The 22134-nt window shown below is 37.9% G+C and overlaps 1 protein-coding gene, 1 long non-coding RNA gene and 1 pseudogene across 2 annotated transcripts; 2 read left to right on the forward strand and 1 right to left on the reverse strand.

Annotated features, from left to right (window-relative positions):
- Window positions 1-507: 507 nt before the first annotated feature.
- On the forward strand, window positions 508-2425 carry LOC137730936 (cytochrome P450 71B34-like). Its single transcript, XM_068469948.2, has 2 exons — window positions 508-1454; window positions 1689-2425. Exons 1-2 carry the CDS (start codon window positions 528-530, stop codon window positions 2307-2309), a joined length of 1548 nt encoding a protein of 515 aa, XP_068326049.2. The 5' UTR covers window positions 508-527; the 3' UTR covers window positions 2310-2425.
- An 8694-nt stretch (window positions 2426-11119) lies between these two features.
- On the reverse strand, window positions 11120-12070 carry LOC148689871 (uncharacterized). Its single transcript, XR_015957688.1, has 2 exons — window positions 11930-12070; window positions 11120-11337 (listed from the first exon to the last, which is right to left on the reverse strand). It is a non-coding gene; the product is annotated as an uncharacterized LOC148689871 (long non-coding RNA).
- Window positions 12071-20363: 8293 nt separating this feature from the next.
- On the forward strand, window positions 20364-22107 carry LOC137731423 (cytochrome P450 71B26 pseudogene; annotated as a pseudogene).
- Window positions 22108-22134: the final 27 nt, after the last annotated feature.

A 22134-nucleotide genomic window follows, 5' to 3' on the forward strand; every position in this document is an offset into this window, starting at 1 on the left:
CACAACATATGGGAATTTAGATTAGTTTTATAGAATTTGAAGCATCTTAAAACCCACAAGCACCAGCAACATGATAAGCTTGCAAGAATTTGGTTGCTTTGTCAAATTTACAAACTTACATATTTTTTTTTTGTCCAAAAAAACTAGCCAAGATTCCACGCTTCAAGTTCCAGAGTTTTAACATGAAGTGATCCAATATAAAAGCTCAAAAATAAAAGAAAGGAGAGCCTAAAAGCTGAAAGTAGACATTAATGCTTCTACAACTGTGATGGGTTAAAATAAAAAACAGAAATATATCTAGTGTTATAAATCTTTTTGATTTTCTCCAGCGGCCTGGATAGCTAATTCCTTTTCTACAATTAAATACTATAATAGCCAATAATGTGATTAAAAATTCATATGCATTGAAAGGCATACACATGATGCATGCCCTTTAGGATTTTGACTCCCCTTACGAAATCTCTACCTCTGCTTATATATAGACGAAGACCTCAGAAAAATTATATCATTGATAGAAAGCTCCAACAATGACTCCCATGACCTCCCAAATCTTCTGGCTTCTACTTCTCCTACTTATCCCTCTACTTCTACTTAAAAAGAAGCAACATGTCAATAAAACCCCACAAAATAAGCAAAAGCACCTTCCACCAAGCCCTCCCAAGCTCCCCATCATAGGCAACTTACACCAACTTGGCTCAGCACCCCACCGATCCCTCCTCCAACTCTCCCAAAAATACGGGCCCGTCATGCTCCTCCACCTCGGCCGCATCCCCACCGTAGTAGTCTCATCTGCCGAAGCCGCCAAAGACGTCTTCAAAACCAATGACCTCCACTGCTGCAGCCGGCCCACCTACGCCGGGTCCCGTCGGCTCACGTACAACTATCTCGACGTGGCATTTTCGCCTTACAGCGACTACTGGAGAGAGATTAGAAAAATATGCGTGGTCGAGTTTTTCAGCGTGAAAAAGGTCCAGTCTTACCGGTCAATCCGTGAAGAAGAAGTGGCTAAAATGGTAAAATCAATCTCTGATCACTCTTCATCCTCTGTCACTCCTGTCGATGTCAGCGAAATGTTGTTTGCCCTAATTGCAAGCATAGTGTTTAGAGTAGGGTTTGGGACGAGCTTGCAGAGCAGCAATTACAAGAGCGGTAAGGCTATTCACAAGATCATTCACGACATCGAAACCATGCTAGGAGGCATGTCGAGAGCCGAGTACTTTCCGGCATGGATCGGGTGGATTACCGACAGGGTTACCGGTGTGCAAAAGAAGTTTGATCGGATTACGAGTGAGTCGGATGTGTTTTTTCAGCAGCTCGTTGATGATCATTTGATGCCTGGGAGGAAACAAGAACACGAAGACATAATTGATGTGTTGCTTAGAACATTGAAGGAGCAAACTGGCGTGGTTGGAGCTGCACAACTTGGTCATGCAAGTGTCAAGGCTGTCCTCATGGTAATTATTAAACTCATTCAGACCAATGAATGATTAATTTTTTTTGTAGTAATTTTCATAAAAACTGCTATTTATCAGTCACCGACAATATTGAGTTATTTTAAAAGAAAAGACAATATCATTGCTCTTTAATAAAAATAAGTCGTGTTTATAACTTTAAACAACATTTTTTAATTACTAATTTTTTCAAACGCATACCCTTTTATGTTGCTGACTATGAGACATGTGAATCAGAACTTATTTTTAGGTGGAATAGACACTGGTGCAATTACAATGTGGTGGGCAATGGCAGAGTTAGTTAAGAACCCTAGAGTGATGAAGAAAGCGCAACAAGAAGTCAGAAATTGCATTGGAAACAAAGGATTAGTCAGTGAAAGTGATACGGAGCAGCTTGAATACCTAAGGATGATAATCAAAGAAACACTAAGACTGCATCCTCCAGCTCCAATGATTCTTCCAAGAGAAGCCATGTCCCACTTCAAAATCCAAGGCTATGATGTGGACCCCAAAACACTCATCCTTGTGAATGAAGGGGCAATCGCACGAGACCCTAAGATTTGGAACGACCCAGAAGAGTTTTTCCCAGAAAGGTTTGATGGAAGCTCGGTTGATTTTAAAGGACAACATTATGAATATTTGCCATTTGGAGCTGGTCGAAGAATGTGTCCAGGGATATACATGGCGACAACGACACTACAGTTTGGACTTGCAAATCTTCTCTACTGGTTTGATTGGAAATTGCCTAATGGGATGAAGGTGGAAGATTTGGACATGGAAGAATCAGCTGACGCTTCTCTCACCGTGCCTATGAAAAATCATCTCTTACTTGTACCCCAGAAATTTTATCAGAATTAAGAATCCTAGTATCATTAGGATTTGGGAAGATGAATTTACGATTAAGATTGAATTGAGTTAAACTGATATGTTTTCATCTTCTTATGTTATAATTAAATAAAAAAAATGATTTTCATACTTTTTATACTCCTTTGCTACATTCAGTTTCATTGTTTTTATCGGTTGATTTGTTTAACCGAAGACCATAACAAAAGAAGGAAATGTAGAAATCATTAGCATTAAATAATTAGAAAACTACATTTCAGTCCTTTAAAAACATAGATACACTTTTAATACTTAATTTTAAATTGAGACAATATTTTTTAAACATTACAAAGATAGACAAAAGTTTAATATATGTGAAAGATGACATTATTCCCTTTTTTTTATTTAGAGTTTAAGTTACGAAAATACCCTTATATCTAATAACCATTTTTTTCTAAAATACAAAGACAAAGACAAAAATCATTCGAAAAATAGATTCATTAATTGGTTTTCTGGCATTTTAAGCATATATGCCTAATCCAGAGAGACTCGCACATTCTCAATGCCATAATTTTTCTGTATGTCATATCTTTCTCTCTTTGTGTGTCTAGTTATCTTAAACCTCCTAAGGTTAATATCAAAGAAATGACTAAGGAGGGAAGACACACTTCGGTTGGGATGTGGGCAAGGATGAGTTGAGCTTATTACACATTAATTTTGTTGAAGTTGTGAGAGTTGAGTTCTATTAACAGCCCTAAGGCCTTAGGGGTATGATTGATATTTTATAACATTGTTTCTATGTTTTTTAGTTGGGCTTTAATTGTTTTTATGTTTTTGTCTATTCTTGACATGTTTAAAAACTAATGGAGTTCCTTGAAATATAGTAAAAGTTTTTGTCTCTATATATAAAGCTCCCAAACAAAAACCTTCACTAAGATTAAAAAATTATTCAGTTTTTTTGTTCATGTCCAAGTCAGCTATTACATTCCGTATTAGCTTTAATTTTTTATGTAATTTTCACCATATTTTTCTTTGTATATTACCTTGTGAATTAAAATGTCTCAAAATTAGTGTAAATAATTTTTTATTTGGCAAGAAAAACACTATATATTTAATTTATTTAGCAGCATTTTATTTTTTATTATCTAGATACTAATAAATGATGGTCACTTTGACTTAAAAAAAGTTCATATTTGAAAATAAGCATTTACTTTTAAGATAAAATTGCTATTTTCACTCGAGTTATGTGATATTTTTTCTTTATTAATAATGATGTAATACATGAAAAATATTTTTTCTTAAACAAACGATATTATATACACTAAGAAAAGATGGTGAACTTAACCTCACAATCAGATAACAATAATATGATTCAAACCATACATGACAACTATTAATAATCGTGATTCATGCATGCTCCATTTATTTGTTTGGATAAGAAAAGGCTAAAAATGTAAGAAGAAAAGCGGTAATTGCCTTCTTTTTTTTTTTTTTTTTTTGTTAAACATTGCCTTTGTTTTTTAAATGAATTCAGATTTGACATGACCTTAATTTGGTTAATGCTTAATTAGCATGATCAAAAGGTTAAAAGTATGCGGATTTTTCTGTGCCCAAGTGGTATGCATATTTTCTTCCACGCGTTTGCAGATAAATTTTTTTTTAATTATGACGGGTACACAAGTGGTATATCACGTGTTTTAATAAGAATGATGAGAAATTTTATTTTTTAAGTTATTAACTTTTTAGCACACATATCTCACCATTTGTTTAGTGACACGTGATGTACCACCCCATGTACCGGTCACATTGAAAAATCTCTCTTTACAGATACGACAAAACCTATGTTTGTTCCCCATTTCAATATTGATGGTACTATTTATTCACTTATTTTTATTTTTCACACTTTTTGTAAACTTTTATTATTTGATATTCTTCGATTCATTCGACATGACAATTTAAAATTAAAAAATATGTATGAGAGGTAAATATAGATGTGCAGATAGCACCATCCTTTCAACTTTCGTGCATACTATTCTTCCACATTTTTTACTACACTAGTGGGAGTTGTTGGCTTGAAGTTTCATCATTGGATTTAACATCTTTGGCTACCTAAGGCAATATATATAGGGCACCTCCAGATAACATTTTTGTAAAGAAAAAGATAAGTAAGGACGTCATGATCATTGATCGAAGAAGATCTTGGCAGGTACGTTTCGTTATCAGCTTGATTAGCTATGGCCTATATGGATTTCCTTTTTGCTTGCTATCCTGATTTTAAATAAATATATCACAAGTAGTTAGAAAGCAAGGAGACATATCGAAAGTTATTTAGGCCACCAACATGCATGATGCTTAACAACATGCATGATGCTTATCTATCAATTAGATGAATGGAGTAAGGAAATTTTATTTGAACCCATGTAACTTCTTACTACACTCAATTTAAATTTTAAATATTAGTTGTCTGTTTTACCCTACTGCGTAATTACAATTAAGTACAAAATAAAATTAATAATAAAATTCAAGTTTATCAATAAACTCACACACAATAATTAGACCCTAACATCACCCCTTATTTATCCTACGTTCATTTCGGCTAAAACCCTAATAGCTCGACTAACACTTGCACCATTTGCCAAACTTATCAATTGTCAAGGGCATATGAGATTGCAGAATATAGAAGGATTGGTGATGAGTCGATTACATATTTATATATTTTACCCTATTCTTAGTATAATTTGATAATTATTTTGGTATAATGTTGATACTTTACTTTATATTTTCAACATAGGACATTTGACTTCCTCTGGAGCGAAACGTGATCAAACAAACGAATTTTGGAGTAATTCAAATTGGAGGACGTTCGTGTGTTCCTTAGCTTATTCATATCAAAATTTTAGCAATTTCTACCAAACGGTTATTTTCTGGCGATTAAATAAAGAAGCAATGTGCGTTGTTGGAAAGTAACATTTTTGGACTTAATTGCAGTTTTTGGAGCCCAAGATGATCTTAGATGAGTTCGTGGCCTTATGGAGAAGTGTTTAGAGTAGTCAAAGCTTTATATCCAGCTATTTTGGGCCGGTTTTGGAGCTGATATGGGTCCAAAACGTGGCTGTGCAGAATTTTGAGTGAATTTACCAAGTCAATTTAAGATTATGTTTCCTAATTTATTTGGTTTCCTAGTCTTATTCTAAAACCTTTTACTAGGAAGATTTATTTAGAGTAATATAAATAAGCCTTTTGGTCAACCCTAGATTATTCTTCTTTATGCAAATTTTGGAGGGAGGATTTTTGACTAAAGCTTGGAGATTTCAAAACCTTACTTTCAAGGTGTTTTCTTTTTCTATTTCAATATAGACTTTGCGATTTTTATTATGAATATGCGTAACTAATTCTTTTTGCTAGGGTGAGGCCACGAGCCTTAGCAGGAATATGTAATCTCTTTTTAATTTGCTTAAGATATATGTATGCAGGTTTTGAATTGTTAATCACCAATTTAAACTATCTATTTGTCTTAGTGATTTGAGACCATTAAAATATTTAGTGACACGCCCCGATCTCGATATTCCTTGAATACCAGGATAGACATGTGCTGGGCAACACCCAAGTGTGACGAAAGCCATTTATTGAGTACAAATGCTGAAAACGAGGGATATATATGGCTTATAAATATAAAAGAATAATGAATATGCAATTAAGGAACGTGTTCAGAGCACACCTTTCGAGATAAGTGTAAAGATTATCTGATTCTCGTCTTGACCGCGCTGTGGTGCCATCCCAGAGTGCACCAAACAGATCTGCTATAAGTGTTTCAATAACCACGTACTCACAACAATAAGGTTCGGAAGTGAAGCAGTAGAAAGATGCGTTCGTCTCAATGCATTTCATATGCCAAGTTATTAAAATGAAGAATAATCAGTTAACATTCCCTCATATGCCAAGTTATTAAAAGATGTGTGCACAATGAAAAATAAGCTTGTGGATTTTGAAAAATTGATTCTCACAGAACAATGCATGCATATTGTTTATCTATTAACTGATTAATATAAGTATTAGCATGAGTTTGTTAGAACGAGATTTAGTGGACTGGAGACACAAATAGAAAATTGTTTACGCCATATGTGGATGCAAATTTCCGCCTTCTTCTTCTTGGACGAAAATGCACATGCAAAACAATTAACATCTTAGGTCAAGGCCAAAAACCTCACACACCCACGATGGATGGGGGGGGGGGCTTTGGCCGAATAACCTCCAATACCAAAGTTAAAGTTTGAAGAAGAAAGTGTATGGAGAAATTTGGAGAATTTTAGAAGATAATTCAACTCAGATTTTTGGAGAAATGTAGAGGTATTTATATGGGTGTGGCCGGCCTTATTTGGAGAAATGGGGACCGGCCACTTATGGTGATAATTGGCAATAAATCAATTAATTAATTAATTGACTAATTAATCAATTAATTTACTAATTAATCCTAATTTGAAAAGAATAATTGGGAGTTACCAATTTGATGATGATTGATGAAATATGTTTTGAATAAATACCATATAGGTTGATTGAGTCGTTATTGTTCGCTGCTTACGCGTAGGAATCCCGATGTGCTTTGAGGGTAATTTTGTCATTTTTACCCAAAAATCCATGTGTTGCCTCCATAATTTTCATGATTATTTTTTGCTCCACAAATGCCCTCACACCTGCTGAACTACTCGCAGGAAAGCGTAGCAGGTATAGAGATCTCCAACTTTGATGCAAATTCCCACTTGGACTTGGAATTAGATTATTTTAGGAAAGGAAAATAAATCGCCTCCAAAACCTATTTAAGCCTACCTTAAGTAAGGGATTAAATCAACTTCAGAGGGCAATTATTTATCCCTACAAGAAAGAGAGAAAACTAGAGGATATTTGTTTCCTCTCCCCTAGCACTCTTCTTTGCTTGTCCATGCAAAGAACCGCATTCTGTTGATTTCTTTGTCTTCTCTGGGGGGTGGTGCTGCCACGGGGCAGCCGTCAAGGTGGTGTGGCATGTCGACTGGCAGGGGTCAGGAGTTGATTTAGCATGGGCAAAGGAGATGGTATGGCAAGGGCCACAACTTGTGCTGTTCAGTTGGACTGAAGCCAAGGGCTAGCTTGGTATGGGTCGAGGAAGTGGTGTGGCATGGGCCACGGTTTAAGCTGCTTGCCAAAAAATGAGGAAACTGCTTAAGCTTGATTTTTCAGCTGCCGTAGATGGAGCAAACAAGGATGGAGCTGCCAAGATTAGAGTTGTTGAAGATGAAGTGTCAGATGAGCGAACTGCTGAGTGCGAAGTGGTTGCTGCCCCTTGACCATTTGCTGTTTCGCTGGTATTCGAGTATTTAATCTTTTGAGCTGTGTGGCCTTCTCACATTGGAGAGCTTACCCAGATAGGTGTCGGGGAATTAGTTTACCTTATCGCGCTGGAGAACAATTAGTTTATCTTTTCGCACTGGATAGCAGACCCATATGGGTGTCGGAGAATTGGTTTACCCTCTCACACTGAAGAACAATTAGTTTATCATATCGCACTAGAGAGCAAATCCAGATAGGTGTTGGGAAATTAGTTTACCCTATCGCACTGGAGAATGATTAGTTTATCCGCTCACACTGGAGAGCATACCTATATGGGTGTCGGGGAATTGGTTTACCCTTTTGCACTGGAGATCAATTAGTTTATCCTCTCTCATTGGAGAGCAGACCCATATGGGTGTTGGGGAATTGGTTTACCTTCTCGCACTGGAGAGCAATTAGTTTAACTTATCGCACTGCAGAGCAAACCCAGATGGGTGTCGGAGAATTAGTTTACCCTCTCGCACTGGAGAGCAATTAGTTTATCCTCTCGCATTAGAGAGCATACCCGATAAGTGTTTGAGCAGTTGTTGTAGACAGCAGTTGAGCCAGGCTTATGAATAACTTCTTGAATCTTCATTGAAAATAAAGAAATGGATCAACTGTGCAAAAAGGTAGAAACTGCATAACAAACTGGATAATCCTCGGCTTGCGAGGTCTTGTTCGTCGAGTTGCTTGAGACTTCAAACTTATTTGAAAAAGCGCTAACGGGGTTCAAGAGGTGATGGAGATTTCCCTTGCTTATGTAGGTCGTGTCGTTAACCTGACAAGATACTCATCATACTGGCTCTCATTTGTTAGTTTCTCAAGGTACTGCTTCCACTTCAGGCAGCCGTTGGTAGTGTGGCCTGATCCTTGATGGAATGCGCACTACTTTGTCTGATCCAAACTAGTAAGATTGCCCTTCATGAGTGGTGGCAATTCGAACGAAGGTTTGTTCTTGAACTTATGGAGAATTTGATTGATTGAAACCGTGAACTTGGTGAATGTTTCGGGCGCTGAGTCTTCTCTGGTTGAGGAATGTTCCATGTGCTTATTTTCCAACTCGTTTTTGTTAGACTGCTTGGCCTTGTCCCATAATGCGTGCTTTTCCGCCAAAGCATACGAAGCTGCCAGGGTCAGTTCTTCTCCCATGATCAGTTTTTCGAATAAAGGGTGTTTAGTGGGAAGCCCATTTCTGAATGTTGCCATTACTATGTCTTCACTGCAGCCAACAATCTTGGCCTATTCTGTTTTGAACATCTTGACATAGTTGCGAATTGTCTACCAAGGGTCTTTTACGATGCTGAAGAGATGGTCGGATGTTCTTTTGATTGACCGGTTAGACGAATACTCCTTGGTGAAAACTAAGGAAAGTTCGTTGAAACTCCGGATCGACTGTGACGGTAGGGTGTGAAACTAGTCTTGCGCCTCGCCTTGCAGAGTTGTGGAAATTTTTTTGCACATAAGTACGTCATTGTTACTATAGAGGATCATGGTACTACGATAGTGCTTGATATGTTGATCCAAATCTTCGTCTCCCTTGTACACAGTGAACTGAGGCATAGTGAACCCGCGATGTGGATCTATTCGCTCGATCTTATCCGTGAATGGTGACATGCTTATGTTGGTCATGTTTCGTCGAAGTGCATCGTCAGTAGCCTCGTTGCGTTGGAAATTGTGTAACTGTTCAGTCATGAGCCTCTTAACTTCTTCTTGAATTTGCCTCTGTTGGGGCAGTGGAACTTTCGGTTGCCCCCGATCGTGACCTGTATGTTTAGGCTGCTCTTTCTTATGCTCAACTTGTCTACACCGCGGCTGCGGTGTATGTGGTCCATTCCTGACAAGCGAGCGAGCTGCTCAAAGGCTGTTGGTTGAACTTGAGTCGAATTGAGTGATTGTTTCTCTTTGTCTGCGGTATTGCCTACTCCGATGTGAGGTGGATAATACTTATTGCGAGCCTAGTTGTGAAAGAACATTTAGCCTGAAAGGTTGTCCATGTTGATAATCGGAGTGTAGCCTCAACAGTGAACATATGCTCGTTCGTGGGTTTGATCGGGAGTGCACACTTCTCCGTGTGCTAAGACTAGAGTATACGTTATCCCAATGACCTAGACGATAGCGTAAACTGCCAGGACGCTCGAATCGTGGTTGGTTAAGGGGCTGCTTGCTGAGATGCTCCTAGAAAGGTTTGTCATCTGCCCTTGTCCCACTTTAGGACACCTCGTCTGAGGCACACTGCATCTCGGTACGCTGCAAAAGCTGATTCACCAAGGTTGTCTGCTACGCGAGAGCGCTTGTCAACTCTATGACTTGTCGGGAAAAGTGTTGTTCGCCATGAGGGATGAAAGGGCTTGGATGGTAGGGTTCTCCATAGGCGGTAGAAGTGTAGTAGACTCCGAGTACGAAATTTAAGCCGGGATACGTCAAATCTGCAGAAACTCGGGGTGAAAATACCTTCGGTTCAATCGTCTATCCAAAAATCTAAAGCCAGGATTGTTGAATTGGTTTGGGTTGCTTGGAAGACCACGAGAGTAGGCTGGACCATGGGAATGGGTTGCTACACGTGCGGCACGCGTGGGTGTTGGGCCTGAGCTCGGCTTGGGAGCGTCCTGGGCTCGTGCTAGGTTGTGGCTCGGGCCGGCTTGCCTTAGGCTTAGGCTCGTATGGTTTGGTGTGGTGTGGGGCACTGGGTTGTCCTTGGCGTGACTTGGGTATGCAAGTCTTAGGCTCGGGAGCGTCCTAGGCTCGCGCCAGGTTATGGCTCGGGCTTGCCCACCTTGGGCTTGGGCCCATATAGTTTGGTGTGGCACGGGGTGTTGGGTTGTCCTTGGCGCGACTTGGGCATGCGAGTCTTGATACTTCCCAAGCAACTGTAGCACATCAACTTCAATCATTGCTGCTTCACAGTATTTCTTGATACTCCTGACAACTTTTATAGCTACCATTTCTTTTGTTTCCCTATCCCAGCATTCCAAAACCTGACCAAAAGCTCCTGCACAATGCAAATAGCAGAAATATGAGAAGACAGATCAAAGGTACATGAACCCATCTATACATAGGTCCAAATCCAGTGAAAACCTAACCTTCGCCAATTTTTCTGTGGATCTTATTTGCAAGTACAGAAACAATAGTTTGAGCAGAAAACTACAAATATTTTACAAACCAAAATATCAACAAACAACTATGTTGTGTGTGTATTAAATGAAAACAAATATTCTGTACTACTCAGACTAAATTATTTTGACATCCCGTAACGAAAAAAATGAACTAAAAAGAAAACTTTCAACACTATGTATTTTATGTATTTTAAGTTTTTGAACTACCCTAAAGACCAAGGATAAGGTCCTAGAAGTTTTTACGTGTAAGTAGATTTTCTTTATATAAAAATTCATTGGAAGTATACCATTAAGCCGAAAAAAAAAAAAAAAAAGTTGGATGTGCATCAGTGTTATTTATTAGATTGTGAAGGTTTAAAATACAGCATCGAAAAGACGCATGAAGAATGTAAAAGAAAAAACTCTTCAATGATGAATGAACGTAATTACAACGAGATGTTAAATTTTCTCCGAGCACAAACATGTAATGTCCATCTTTGTCATCATCTCGCCGTGGCGAAGATCCCTTTTTAGTAAAAGACTAGGACGATCTGGGAGTACTCTCGTAGGTCCAAAGCTTGTCCCACTTCCAACATCTTGCTCATAATATATATTCCAGACTGAGCCTACACACAGCCATTTATTCATACCCCACTAAACAAACATTAATACAAAAACTTCACCCCTTACCCATCTATCATTCATTTCTAACATTTTCCCTTATCTTTTCTAATCAACCAAAGATAAAATCAACGTATGCAGATTAAATACATCATACACGTAACACCCGAATAATGAACATATCCAGCTTCTATATGCCTCACCTACGATATATCTACCGGGTCATCAAAATATTAACAATTAAGTTATTCAATTCTTCCAAATTATTTATATATGCTATGAATATACAATTGAATTTCCTCGAGAAATATAATTTCATTTCCCAGGCAATATTTTGGACAATATCTAAATTTTCTGAACACCAACAGATCATGAAATTTGGAAAATGAAATCATTTCTATTTTCTACCTTCAAATTACCTAAAGTTTTAACATTACTTCCTACCCAATTTAATATACCACACAAAGGAAGGTAAATTCGGATAAATTCAAAATTGAAAAGCAGATTTTAAAGAAAAATAAACAAATTAAAGCATAGGTAAACGAAAAAATGCCGCAATTTTGATGAATTTGATGAAATGAAGGGTAAAAATTGTACCTTTGGGTGAGGCTGAGGGGGGTCCCTAGTAAACCTGGGGCGTTTTCTTGGACGCCGATCAATGTGCGAAAGAGGGAACTCCAATACATAATCCATCTCCATACAATTCAAAACCCTAGCCCTAAATTCACCGATTGAAACAGAACTCGATCTAATTAAACGAAGAGATCGCGAGAGAGGGAGAAAGCGCCCTTACCCAGTAACCCCTGTTCTTTGTGAGCCACCGCGAACCGTCGGATGCGATTGGGAGGATTAATCTGGACTGTTGGTTGGTAAGTGGAGCTGCTATGTTGACCGCACAAAATTAATTGTGTGGCTGTATTTAAACCCTGGTTGAGTTGGGTGTCTGAAGCATTCTTCAGAGGATTGAGCATTTTTATGTTGGGTTATGGGCCGTCATTAGACTTGGGTTTTTACTCATCAGCCTAACTTGAAGAAAAAGTGGGCCGTAAGTGAACTTGGATCGGTTTGGAGTTTATGCAAATGTGAAAGGATGGTGAAGTGAACAAGTTGAGATGAAATCTTCTGTACTTATTTTGTGTGTGATTTTTATATGGTTTTTATCATTAATTGACACGTGTTAAGTTTGTGACAACAAATTTAAGCATTATTGTCAATCAATAATAAGGCCACATAACTCTTGCTCCTGTCGAGATAAATTTAACCCATTCCCATGTTTCCACCTACATATATGGGATATTTTAAGAAATGCACATTATTTTTGGTAGCGGGGTCAGGGGAAGAGCCTGACTCGATATTTAAAAAAATAAAAAAAATAAAGAAATCAAAACCAAGTCAAGATGATACAAATCAACTCATTCTTGCGCTCAAAATCTTGTCATTTCCGAATAGGATATTTGAATTATTGTTAGAATGTGGCATGATTTGGAGTCAACCTTAATTACATAGGTGGTTATTACCTCTATCCAACTTTATATCTTTCTTCCTGACACATTTCACCTAGCACTCTTAGCTAAAATTGAGATAGCTCATTGGGTTTGATCTCTTGCTTCCAAACCATCGAATTAGAGTACATGGTTGGCCCACATTTTATTATAAATAGAAGTCCATCTTTTTCAAGGCCCATCTATTTCAAGGCCACGTGCAGTGCATGCAGTGAGAGCTTTACGTCGAGAAAATAGAGAGAGAGAGAGAGAGAGAGAGAGAGAGAGAGAGAGAGAGAGAGAGAGAGAGAGAGAGAGGAGCTAAAGTTTGATGTGTGGAGATCATTAGGGAAGTTTGTTTCGTTGAGGTTTTATCTATTGATTTATGTAATGTGTTGTAATTCATTTTTTTTTAATATAAAAACCATGAAGCATAATGAGATTTTTTTTATTTACAAATATATTTGTATTGTAAGTCAAGCATGTTTATTTCGTTAATTTTTTTTTCAAAGTTATTTTATATGGTGATATAATAGAATTTTACGGGGTTAACTTTTCTATATTTCATAATTTTGAATAAAAGGTACATACAATCTCTGTTACAAAAGGAAACAAAATAAAGGACACAATATCCTTCCTAAAACATGACTCTAGTAATTACAAAATATTTGCATTCCTTTTTTTCCCCAAAATATTGACTTATTCCAATACTCCTCCTCAAGTTGGAGCATAGATATTACTCATGCCCAACTTGACAAGCGAGTCATTAAACCTTCTACTACACACGACATGGGTAAGAATATCTATAAGTTGTTCCTCTGAGTTCATAAGCGGTATTGACACAATCTTCTTCTCCAGCTTTTCTTTGATAAAATGTCTATCAACCTCAACATGCTTAGTCCTGTCATGTTGTACTGGATTCTCAGCAATTTCTCTAGCTGACTTATTATCACAATATAACTTCATTACCTCATTTTGTTTAAAACCGAGACTCCAAAGCAATTTTCGTAGCCAAAGAATCTCACACACACCATGTACCATACCCCTATACTCGGCTTCGGCAAAAGACCATGATACAACATTCTGCTTCTTACTTCGCCACGTAACCAAATTACCTCTAACAAATGTAAAATACCCAGATGTAAACCTTTTATCAGTCACATCACCTGCCCAATCAACATCAGTAAATCCCTCAATCCTCATATATCCATGACATTCATACAAAATTCCTTTACCCAGGGCAGACTTCAAATATGCCAAGATTCTCATTACCGCTGCCATATGATCCACACTAGGTGAGTGCATAAATTGACTTACCACACTTACGACATAGGCAATATCCGGACGAGTGTGAGACAAATAAATCAGCCTCCCCACTAGTCTTTGATATCTACCTCTGTCAACTGGTTCCTGATTTAGATAAATCCCCAAATAATGTTTCTCTACGATGGGAGTGTCCACAGGTTTACATCCTAGCATGCCTGTTTCTTTTAATAAATCCAGAACATATTTACGTTGTGACAAGAAAATACCTCTAGCTGACCGAGCGACTTCCACACCAAGAAAATATTTCAAATCTCCCAAATTCTTCATCTCGAACTCGGCTTCAAGGTTTTGTTCTAACTTCATCATCTTTTCAGAATCATCACCCGTTATTATCATGTCATCCACATAAATAATTAAGGTTGTCACTTTACCACTTCTCCGCTTCACAAATAATGTATGATCTAAGTGACTTTGATAATACCTAATCCTTCACATAACTTGAGTAAATCTGCCAAACCATGCACGAGGTGATTGCTTAAGTCCGTAAAGTGACTTTCGCAACCTACATACTCTGGTTTTCCATTCGGCATTGTACCCCGGAAGAAAATCTATATATACCTCTTTTTCCAAGTGCCCATGAAGAAAAGCATTTTTCACATCAAACTGTTTCAGTGGCCAATTCAAATTTGCAGCTAAAGAAATCAAAACTCGTACTGTATTCATCTTCGCTACTGGAGAAAAAGTTTCATGATAATCAACACCATAAGTTTGAGTATAACCTTTTGCTACTAACCTTGTTTTATACATGTCTACTGATCCGTCTGCCTTGTACTTGATCGTAAAGACCCATCTACACTCAATCGGTTTCTTGCCTTTAGGTAGCTCTGTTACCTCCCATGTATTATTCTTGTGTAGTGCGATCATTTCTTCATCCATTGCAGCAGCCCATTTAGTATCCTTCAAGGCCTCCTCAACTCGGGTTGGTGGTTGGATTGCTTCCGCATTATTTACCAAGACTTGGCGTTCCGGTGCAAGGTTCTTGCATGACACATAATTTGCTATTGGATACTTTACTTTTCCTTCAGCAGAAAACCTGTCAGGAGGAACACCACGATTTTGCCTTGGCGGCAACTTATATGCACTTACATCATTATTTAGATTAGTTACATGAGCATCTGTAGTACTTATCTCAGGGATATTCAGAGTAGACACATTAGGTGGCACTATCGAACTAAAGAGAGAGAGAGGGTGATGTGGGTTCTGCATACGACACTTCTTCCCCTGAAGTATTTGGTTCGGCAGTAGGTTGTTGTATTGTTATAACTTCCTTGGCAGGACCTTGCCGAAAGCCTGCACTTGTCTCGGCAAGCAGCAACTGAAGGCCTATATCATTCTCAGCAGTTTCTTGCCGAGAGACTGGTGTCCCATTTTCATTCTTGTCGTCAACACATGCTCCCCTTGAACTACATATCACATCCTTTAGTACCTTTAACCACCCAAGATGAACTTGATCACCACTAGTGTTCTCCCCCTGGTGATCTGAAGGTGATGGGATCGAAGAATAAAAATACTCTAATTCAGAAAAAGTAACATCCATAATCACATACATATGTCGAGTTTTAGGATGATAACACTTATACCCTTTTTGTTGGGAGGCAAAACCAACAAAAACGCACCGAAGGGCACATGGATCCAATTTGCTACAATGAATCTTGTGAATATGAACATATGCTACACATCCAAACACACGAGGAGTAAGGGTATTAGTGGATACTACAGGAATATGTTCTTTCAATACTTGAAGAGGTGTACGGAATTCTACAACCCGAGAAGGCATACAGTTAATCACATACACGACATAAGTAACGGCTTCAAGCCAAAAACGTTTAGGCACGAACGCACCAATAAGTAAGGCACGAGCAGTTTCCAAGATATGACGATTCTTTCTCTCAGCAACCCCATTCTGTTGCAGAGTATGTGGACAGGTAGTTTGATGAATAATTCCACGATCTTGTAGAAACCGGGATAACTCAGAATTTATGTACTCTCCACCATTGTCAGAACGCAAAACTTTAATATCAGTGGAATACTGAGTTTTAACCATCTGTTGAAACAGACGAAACACATCACAAACCTCACTTTTATTTTTCAACATATACAACCACGTCATATGAGTGCAATCATCCACGAAAGTAACAAACCACCTAATTCCCAAAGTAGTACTAACAGGGGAAGACCCTCACACATCAGAGTGTATTAGTGTAAATGGAAAAGATCTTCTATTCATACTTGGAAGGAATGAAGCACAATGACTTTTGGCTAAAATACATACTTCACATTTCAATTCTAAGTCTTCAATACCATTGAATAAATCAGGTAATATATGTTTCAAATAACCAAACAATGCATGCTCCAAATGACGATGCAATAACAATACATTTTGTATATTACTATTACGTGACGAATGAACCAAATTAGCTTTTCCAGGAACCACGTCATCCACATAATATAGCCCATTTCTCTTAGTGCCACGCCCAATGATTTCCCTTGTTTGAATATCCTCAAGCAAGCAACATGAAGGATACATTACTACAACACAATCCAATTGTTCAGTGACTTGAGGTACAAACAATAAGTGATGGGACAATGACGGAACAAATAAACAATTATGTAACGGAAGAGAGGGTGTAAGAGACACTGTTCCCGCTCCAATAACAGCAGCAGTAGTGCCATTGGCAGTTGCCACACACTTTCTATGAGAATCTTTCATGGATTGAAACAAAGTTCTATCATACATCATATGATCTGTTGCACCAAAATCCAAAATCCAACCTGTATTCATCATCGTAATAGTACACGAGAACTACTTGCAATAAAATATTCTCACGACAATCACACCAATATCCAATTATTGCAGTAGACTCCACGGATAAAACTTGTAGATACTCAGCAAAACCAATATAATAACATACGGATAGTAGCAGCACTATAACAGCAGCATGCCACTGAGAGTTTCTGTGATTGTTGATGCACGACAACTAGAAAACCAGAAAGCAGAGCACACAGCAACAAATATAAAACTGGCAGCAGTTATAAACACGGCCCAACAATTTGTTGAAGTCCAGCAATTTCCCACGGTACAAAAAATATTGCCGATATACGACAATTATAATCTAACAATGCTGCAATTGCTACTTACAATTGCACATCAATTGTATCACCCACGGTATTTGATAAAACACAACTTATGGCAGCAGCAAAACAAAGCTACTGCAATTTCAATAGGCACGACAGCAGTAGAACAAGCCTGCTATAATTCCAACAGTCACGGCTCGACTGATTTCTGCAAGAGGCAGCGCAGGAACAAGTCGGACAAGCACAGCATCGAAAGAAAAATATCGTTTTACAGTTTCTAGGGTTACGGCAACTTGGCTCTGATGTCAAATAGAATTTTACAGGGTTAACATTTCTGTATTCCACAATTATGAATAAAAGGTCCATACAATCCCTGTTACAAAAGGAAACAAAATAAAGGACACAATATCCTTCCTAAAACATGACTCTAGTAATTACAAAATATTTGCATTCTTTTTTTTTCCTAAATATTGACTTATTCCAATAGATATGTGGAATAGTTTGAGATTGTTCATGGAGCATGAGAATTCAGTATTGGGATATCTGAAGAATAAGTGTATAGCACATATGGACATTAGGGCAGAATGTTCAATATAGGAGTCGCATGGTGAGTTACAATTATAAAGGATAACTAACAGGTGAATGGACGATGTGATATGACATGATATGTGATTAAGCTTTTGACATTATACTATTTTCTAGAGTTTGTAAAAAGACATTGCTTGACTGACATGTAACATATTATACTTGCTCACCATTTTATTTTACACATGATTTACTTGGCAAGACATATATTAGACGAGCAAAATTTGTGTTAGACGTGATATTTATTTCATTTATTTTGTACAATTGTAAGATTTTCGGATTATTTATGTAAAAGAAGTTTGTCGTCATAAAAGAAAAATCTCTCCTCGCATGCGTGAAATTCTCTCTATAGGGAGGTCTGACATATTAATTGAGGTGGTTTTTTATTTTATTTTGGATAATGCTAGAGAAACCAAATTTATAAACAAAATTTTGAAAACTAAAGGACATGGAAATTGATGATTGGTTTATCACTTAAATGTTAATAAACGTGCTCATTCCTATTGGTGACACATCATTTAGTTTGTAAATTTAGTCTCCAAATTTAGTTTTTCTAGTATTATCCTTTTGATTTTACGCTGGGTAATGATTGATATTAAAGCGGTATGTAACCGTTGAATTAAGTGATGCATAATTGAGGGGGATTTCTTTGTCATAAAGGAAAAAGTTTAAAATAGGCATGGAGGAGCATGGATGTAACCGTTAAATTATGTGATGCATAATTGAGGGGGATTTAATTATGTGATGCATAATTGAGGGGGATTTCTTTGTCATAAAGGAAAAAGCTTAAAATAGGCATGGAGGAGCAGGTATGCAACCATTGAATTATGTGATGCGTAATTGAGGGGGATTTCTTTGTCATAAGGGAAAAAGTTTAAAATAGGGCATGGAGGAGCAGGATAGTGTTATTATATTTGTATTATTTTTAACAAATGATATATTATCTACATTAAGAAAAATGGGTTGGCTTATCCTCATAATGGGTTAACAATAATATAGTTCAAATTCACCTTTTAGTCAGAATCGAACTCAAAACTTCTCACTTATAAGTTACAAGTGAAGAGGATACCACTGTACTCTTAACACAGGTTACAGCAAGTGGACTGCAAGATTGGGAGCTTTCCTGTTTCTGCAGCTGAAACATTATTCTCCATATTTTCCATAAATGGAGAGTCACGGTGCATGCTCTGCATGGTGATCAATAAAAGGATAATATTTGCACACTATCAGGACTGGGTTTTTTTTTTTCCCTCCTTCTTCTTCTTCTTCTGCGTTGGGGGTGCGCCGGGTCGGGGGGGGGGGGGGGGGGGGGTGTGTGGAGGGATGGGTTTGTTTTTTGTTTTTTGTTTTTTTAACTTTTATTTAATTAATTATTTTTTTATAGAAATAATAAAACAAAAAGTAATAGGAATATAAAATGTTGACGTGGTTTAACCGTGACCACACATCACAGGAGGACATGGAAAGAGTATGGAAATGGGAGAGCAGACAATCCACCTCCGACACAAAGTTAGGGACAGCAGATCCCTGGCCTATGGAGTCACAGGTGTTGAACAAGACTTGTAATAAAGAACTGTTGTTTCAAGTTTGTATGCATCTAATAGAAATATCTTTGATTTCTTTTTTACTTGTTGGTCTTGAAATTTATCAATTAATCACCAGTATTATGATAATATTTTTTTCTTTAATAAAAATCTTTATCTTCACGTGGAAGTGCATGTAACTTGGATAGCAAGGTTTCATTGCCGAGCAGGACCTTGTCCAACAACCGATCAATAAACTCATGAGTTTGTCCAACAAGTATCCAATGAAGCATAAACACAAAGTTGTCTGGATATGTAACAATGTGCCAAATACTTGTGTTCGTCTTTCGGGGAATGAGCTTAATCCTTCATTTGCCAAAAAACCGATTGATTTTCTTAGAATTCATTTAAAGATGATTACTAGAAAAAAGCATTCAAATCAGAGTTCGTTTAGTAATCTAATATCTCAAATAAATATATAGTTCATCAAGAGTATATTACTTGGTACCTAAATCATTGATTTGTTTAATACATTCGGATAACTAAACGAACTTCGGTTCAAATGTTTTTCTTAGGGATGATCTTCAAATGAATTTTAAAAAATTAAACGGTTCCGATAATAAAATTTCTACGGTGAAGATACGTCTTTTGCTAGTCCAAGAATGAGCTCATTTCCTAAGTGGGAACATATATCCCATATGTTTTATCCTTCTTGGATCTAATTTTTTATTTTTAACTAAAACTAATGAGTATTACCAATTTAGCTGCATTTCATAATATTTTAAGGGAAGTGTTATTGGCACTCCAAAAATCTCATTCTACACTTCTCACACGTGTATTTTTCTTTCTAAATATAGAAAGTTTGGAGTGTAGAATGAAAAATTTGGAGTGCCAATAACAATTCCCTATTTTAAAACAAAAAAAAAAGTTGGATAAGGACCAAACATTCTTTTATCAAAAGTAGGCTTTCAGTATTACAGCCTGCAGATATTTAGAGAACACCACAGCTTATATAAGATGGACAAAACCTAGCTAGGAGATTCATTGATTATAAAAGCTTCAAATGGCTCTCATCGCTCCCTTCTTCATATGGCTTCCATTTCTCCTCCTCCTCATCCCTCTACTTCAGCCCAAAAAGAAGCAACATCTCCCTAACAAGCCACAAAAGCAAAACCCCCTCCCACCAAGCCCTCCCAAACTTCCCCTCATAGGCAACTTACACCAACTTGGCTCCTCATTACACCAATCTCTATGGCAGCTCTCCAAAAAGTACGGACCAGTCATGCTCCTCCACCTCGGCCGCATCCACGATCATAATCTCTTCCGCCGAAGCAGCCAAAGATGTCTTAAAAACCAATGATCTCTACTGCTGCAGCAGACCCTCCTCCACCGGTGCTCGCAGCCTCACCTACAACTACCTAGACATTGGATTTTCGCCTTACGGTGATTACTGGAGAGAGATGAGAAAAATATGCGTGCGCGAGCTTTTCAGTGTGAAGAGAGTCCAGTCATACAGGAAAATCCGGGAAGAAGAAGTGGATAAAATGGTCAATTCAATCTCTGCCTCTTTATCTTCTGGTGTTCCTGTTGATCTCACGGAAAAGTTGTTTGCTTTCGCGGCTAGTATAATTTTTAGGATTGCGTACGGGACAAGTTACCGAGGGAGTAAATTTGAGCATGCTAAAAGTATTTATGAGTTGATTCAGGATACTGAGGCCATGCTCGGAGGCATGTACGGAGCTGTCTTGGATCGGGTGGGTTATCGACAGGGTTTCCGGCGTGCACAAGGAGTTGGATAGGATTTCGAAGGAGTTGGATGGTTTTTTCCAGCAGGTGATTGACGATCATCTGAAACCTACGAGGAGAGTTGACGATGAACAAACTCATGAAGATATAGTTGACGTCCTGCTAAAGATTAATTGATTTTGTATCTATCATTTTTTTTTCTTACTACGATGTTACAATTGTGAACCAGAATCTATTTTTAGGTGGAATAGACACTGGCGCAATTACAATGGTGTGGGCGATGGCAGAGCTAGCTAACAACCCTGGACTGATGAAGAAAGCACAAGAAGAAGTCAGAAAATGCATCGGAAACAAAGGAAAAGTCACAGAGACTGAAACAGATCACCTCCAATACCTCAAGATGGTAATCAAAGAAACCCTAAGACTGCATCCTCCAGCTCTAATGATCCTTCCCAGGGAAACCGCGTCCCGTTGCAAAATCCAGGGTTATGACATTGACCCCAAAACCCTAGTTCTTGTTAATGCGTGGGCAATCGCACGTGACCTCAGGTTTTGGAAGGACCCAGAAGAGTTCATCCCTGAAAGGTTTGATGGAAGCTCGGTTGATTACAAAGGACAACATTTTGAGTTTTTGCCATTCGGAGCTGGTCGAAGAGTGTGTCCTGGAATATATATATATATATATATATGGGGGAACGACAACGGTGGAGCTTGGACTTGCAAATCTTCTCTACTGGTTCGATTGGAAATTGCCTGATGGAATGGAGGAAGATCTCAACATGGAGGAAACAAGCGGCTCCCTTTCCATCACCGTATCTAAGAAAACTCCTCTCAACCTTATCCCTGTGAAATTTTGTCAGAAAGAATAAAAAGGTTCTCTATAAGCGGTCCTACGCGTAGTCAAGTTACCTAGAGTTGTGTGTTTCCTCTTCCTGATAAATATCGCTCGAATAAAAAACAGAACTGCTGTACACTTACATATTTTTCTTGTTATGACAGGTTTACAGAGTGAGGTTGAGTGGATTGATGATTCAACGTCTCTGTTTGTTCATGTTCTTGTGTTTCT

Source organism: Pyrus communis, chromosome 16 (assembly GCF_041283825.1).
Source record: "Pyrus communis isolate YQ-2024b chromosome 16, ASM4128382v1, whole genome shotgun sequence".
In the NCBI taxonomy this organism is placed as follows: domain Eukaryota; kingdom Viridiplantae; phylum Streptophyta; class Magnoliopsida; order Rosales; family Rosaceae; genus Pyrus; species Pyrus communis.

What these genes read in the sequence shown, in the direction of transcription:
- LOC137730936 (XM_068469948.2), top strand. Translation starts at nt 528, where the DNA reads ATGACTCCCATGACCTCCCAAATCTTCTGGCTTCTACTTCTCCTACTT. An exon ending in GTGTCAAGGCTGTCCTCATG is followed by an intron (nt 1,455 to 1,688) that starts GTAATTATTAAA and finishes CATGTGAATCAG; the next exon opens with AACTTATTTTTAGGTGGAAT.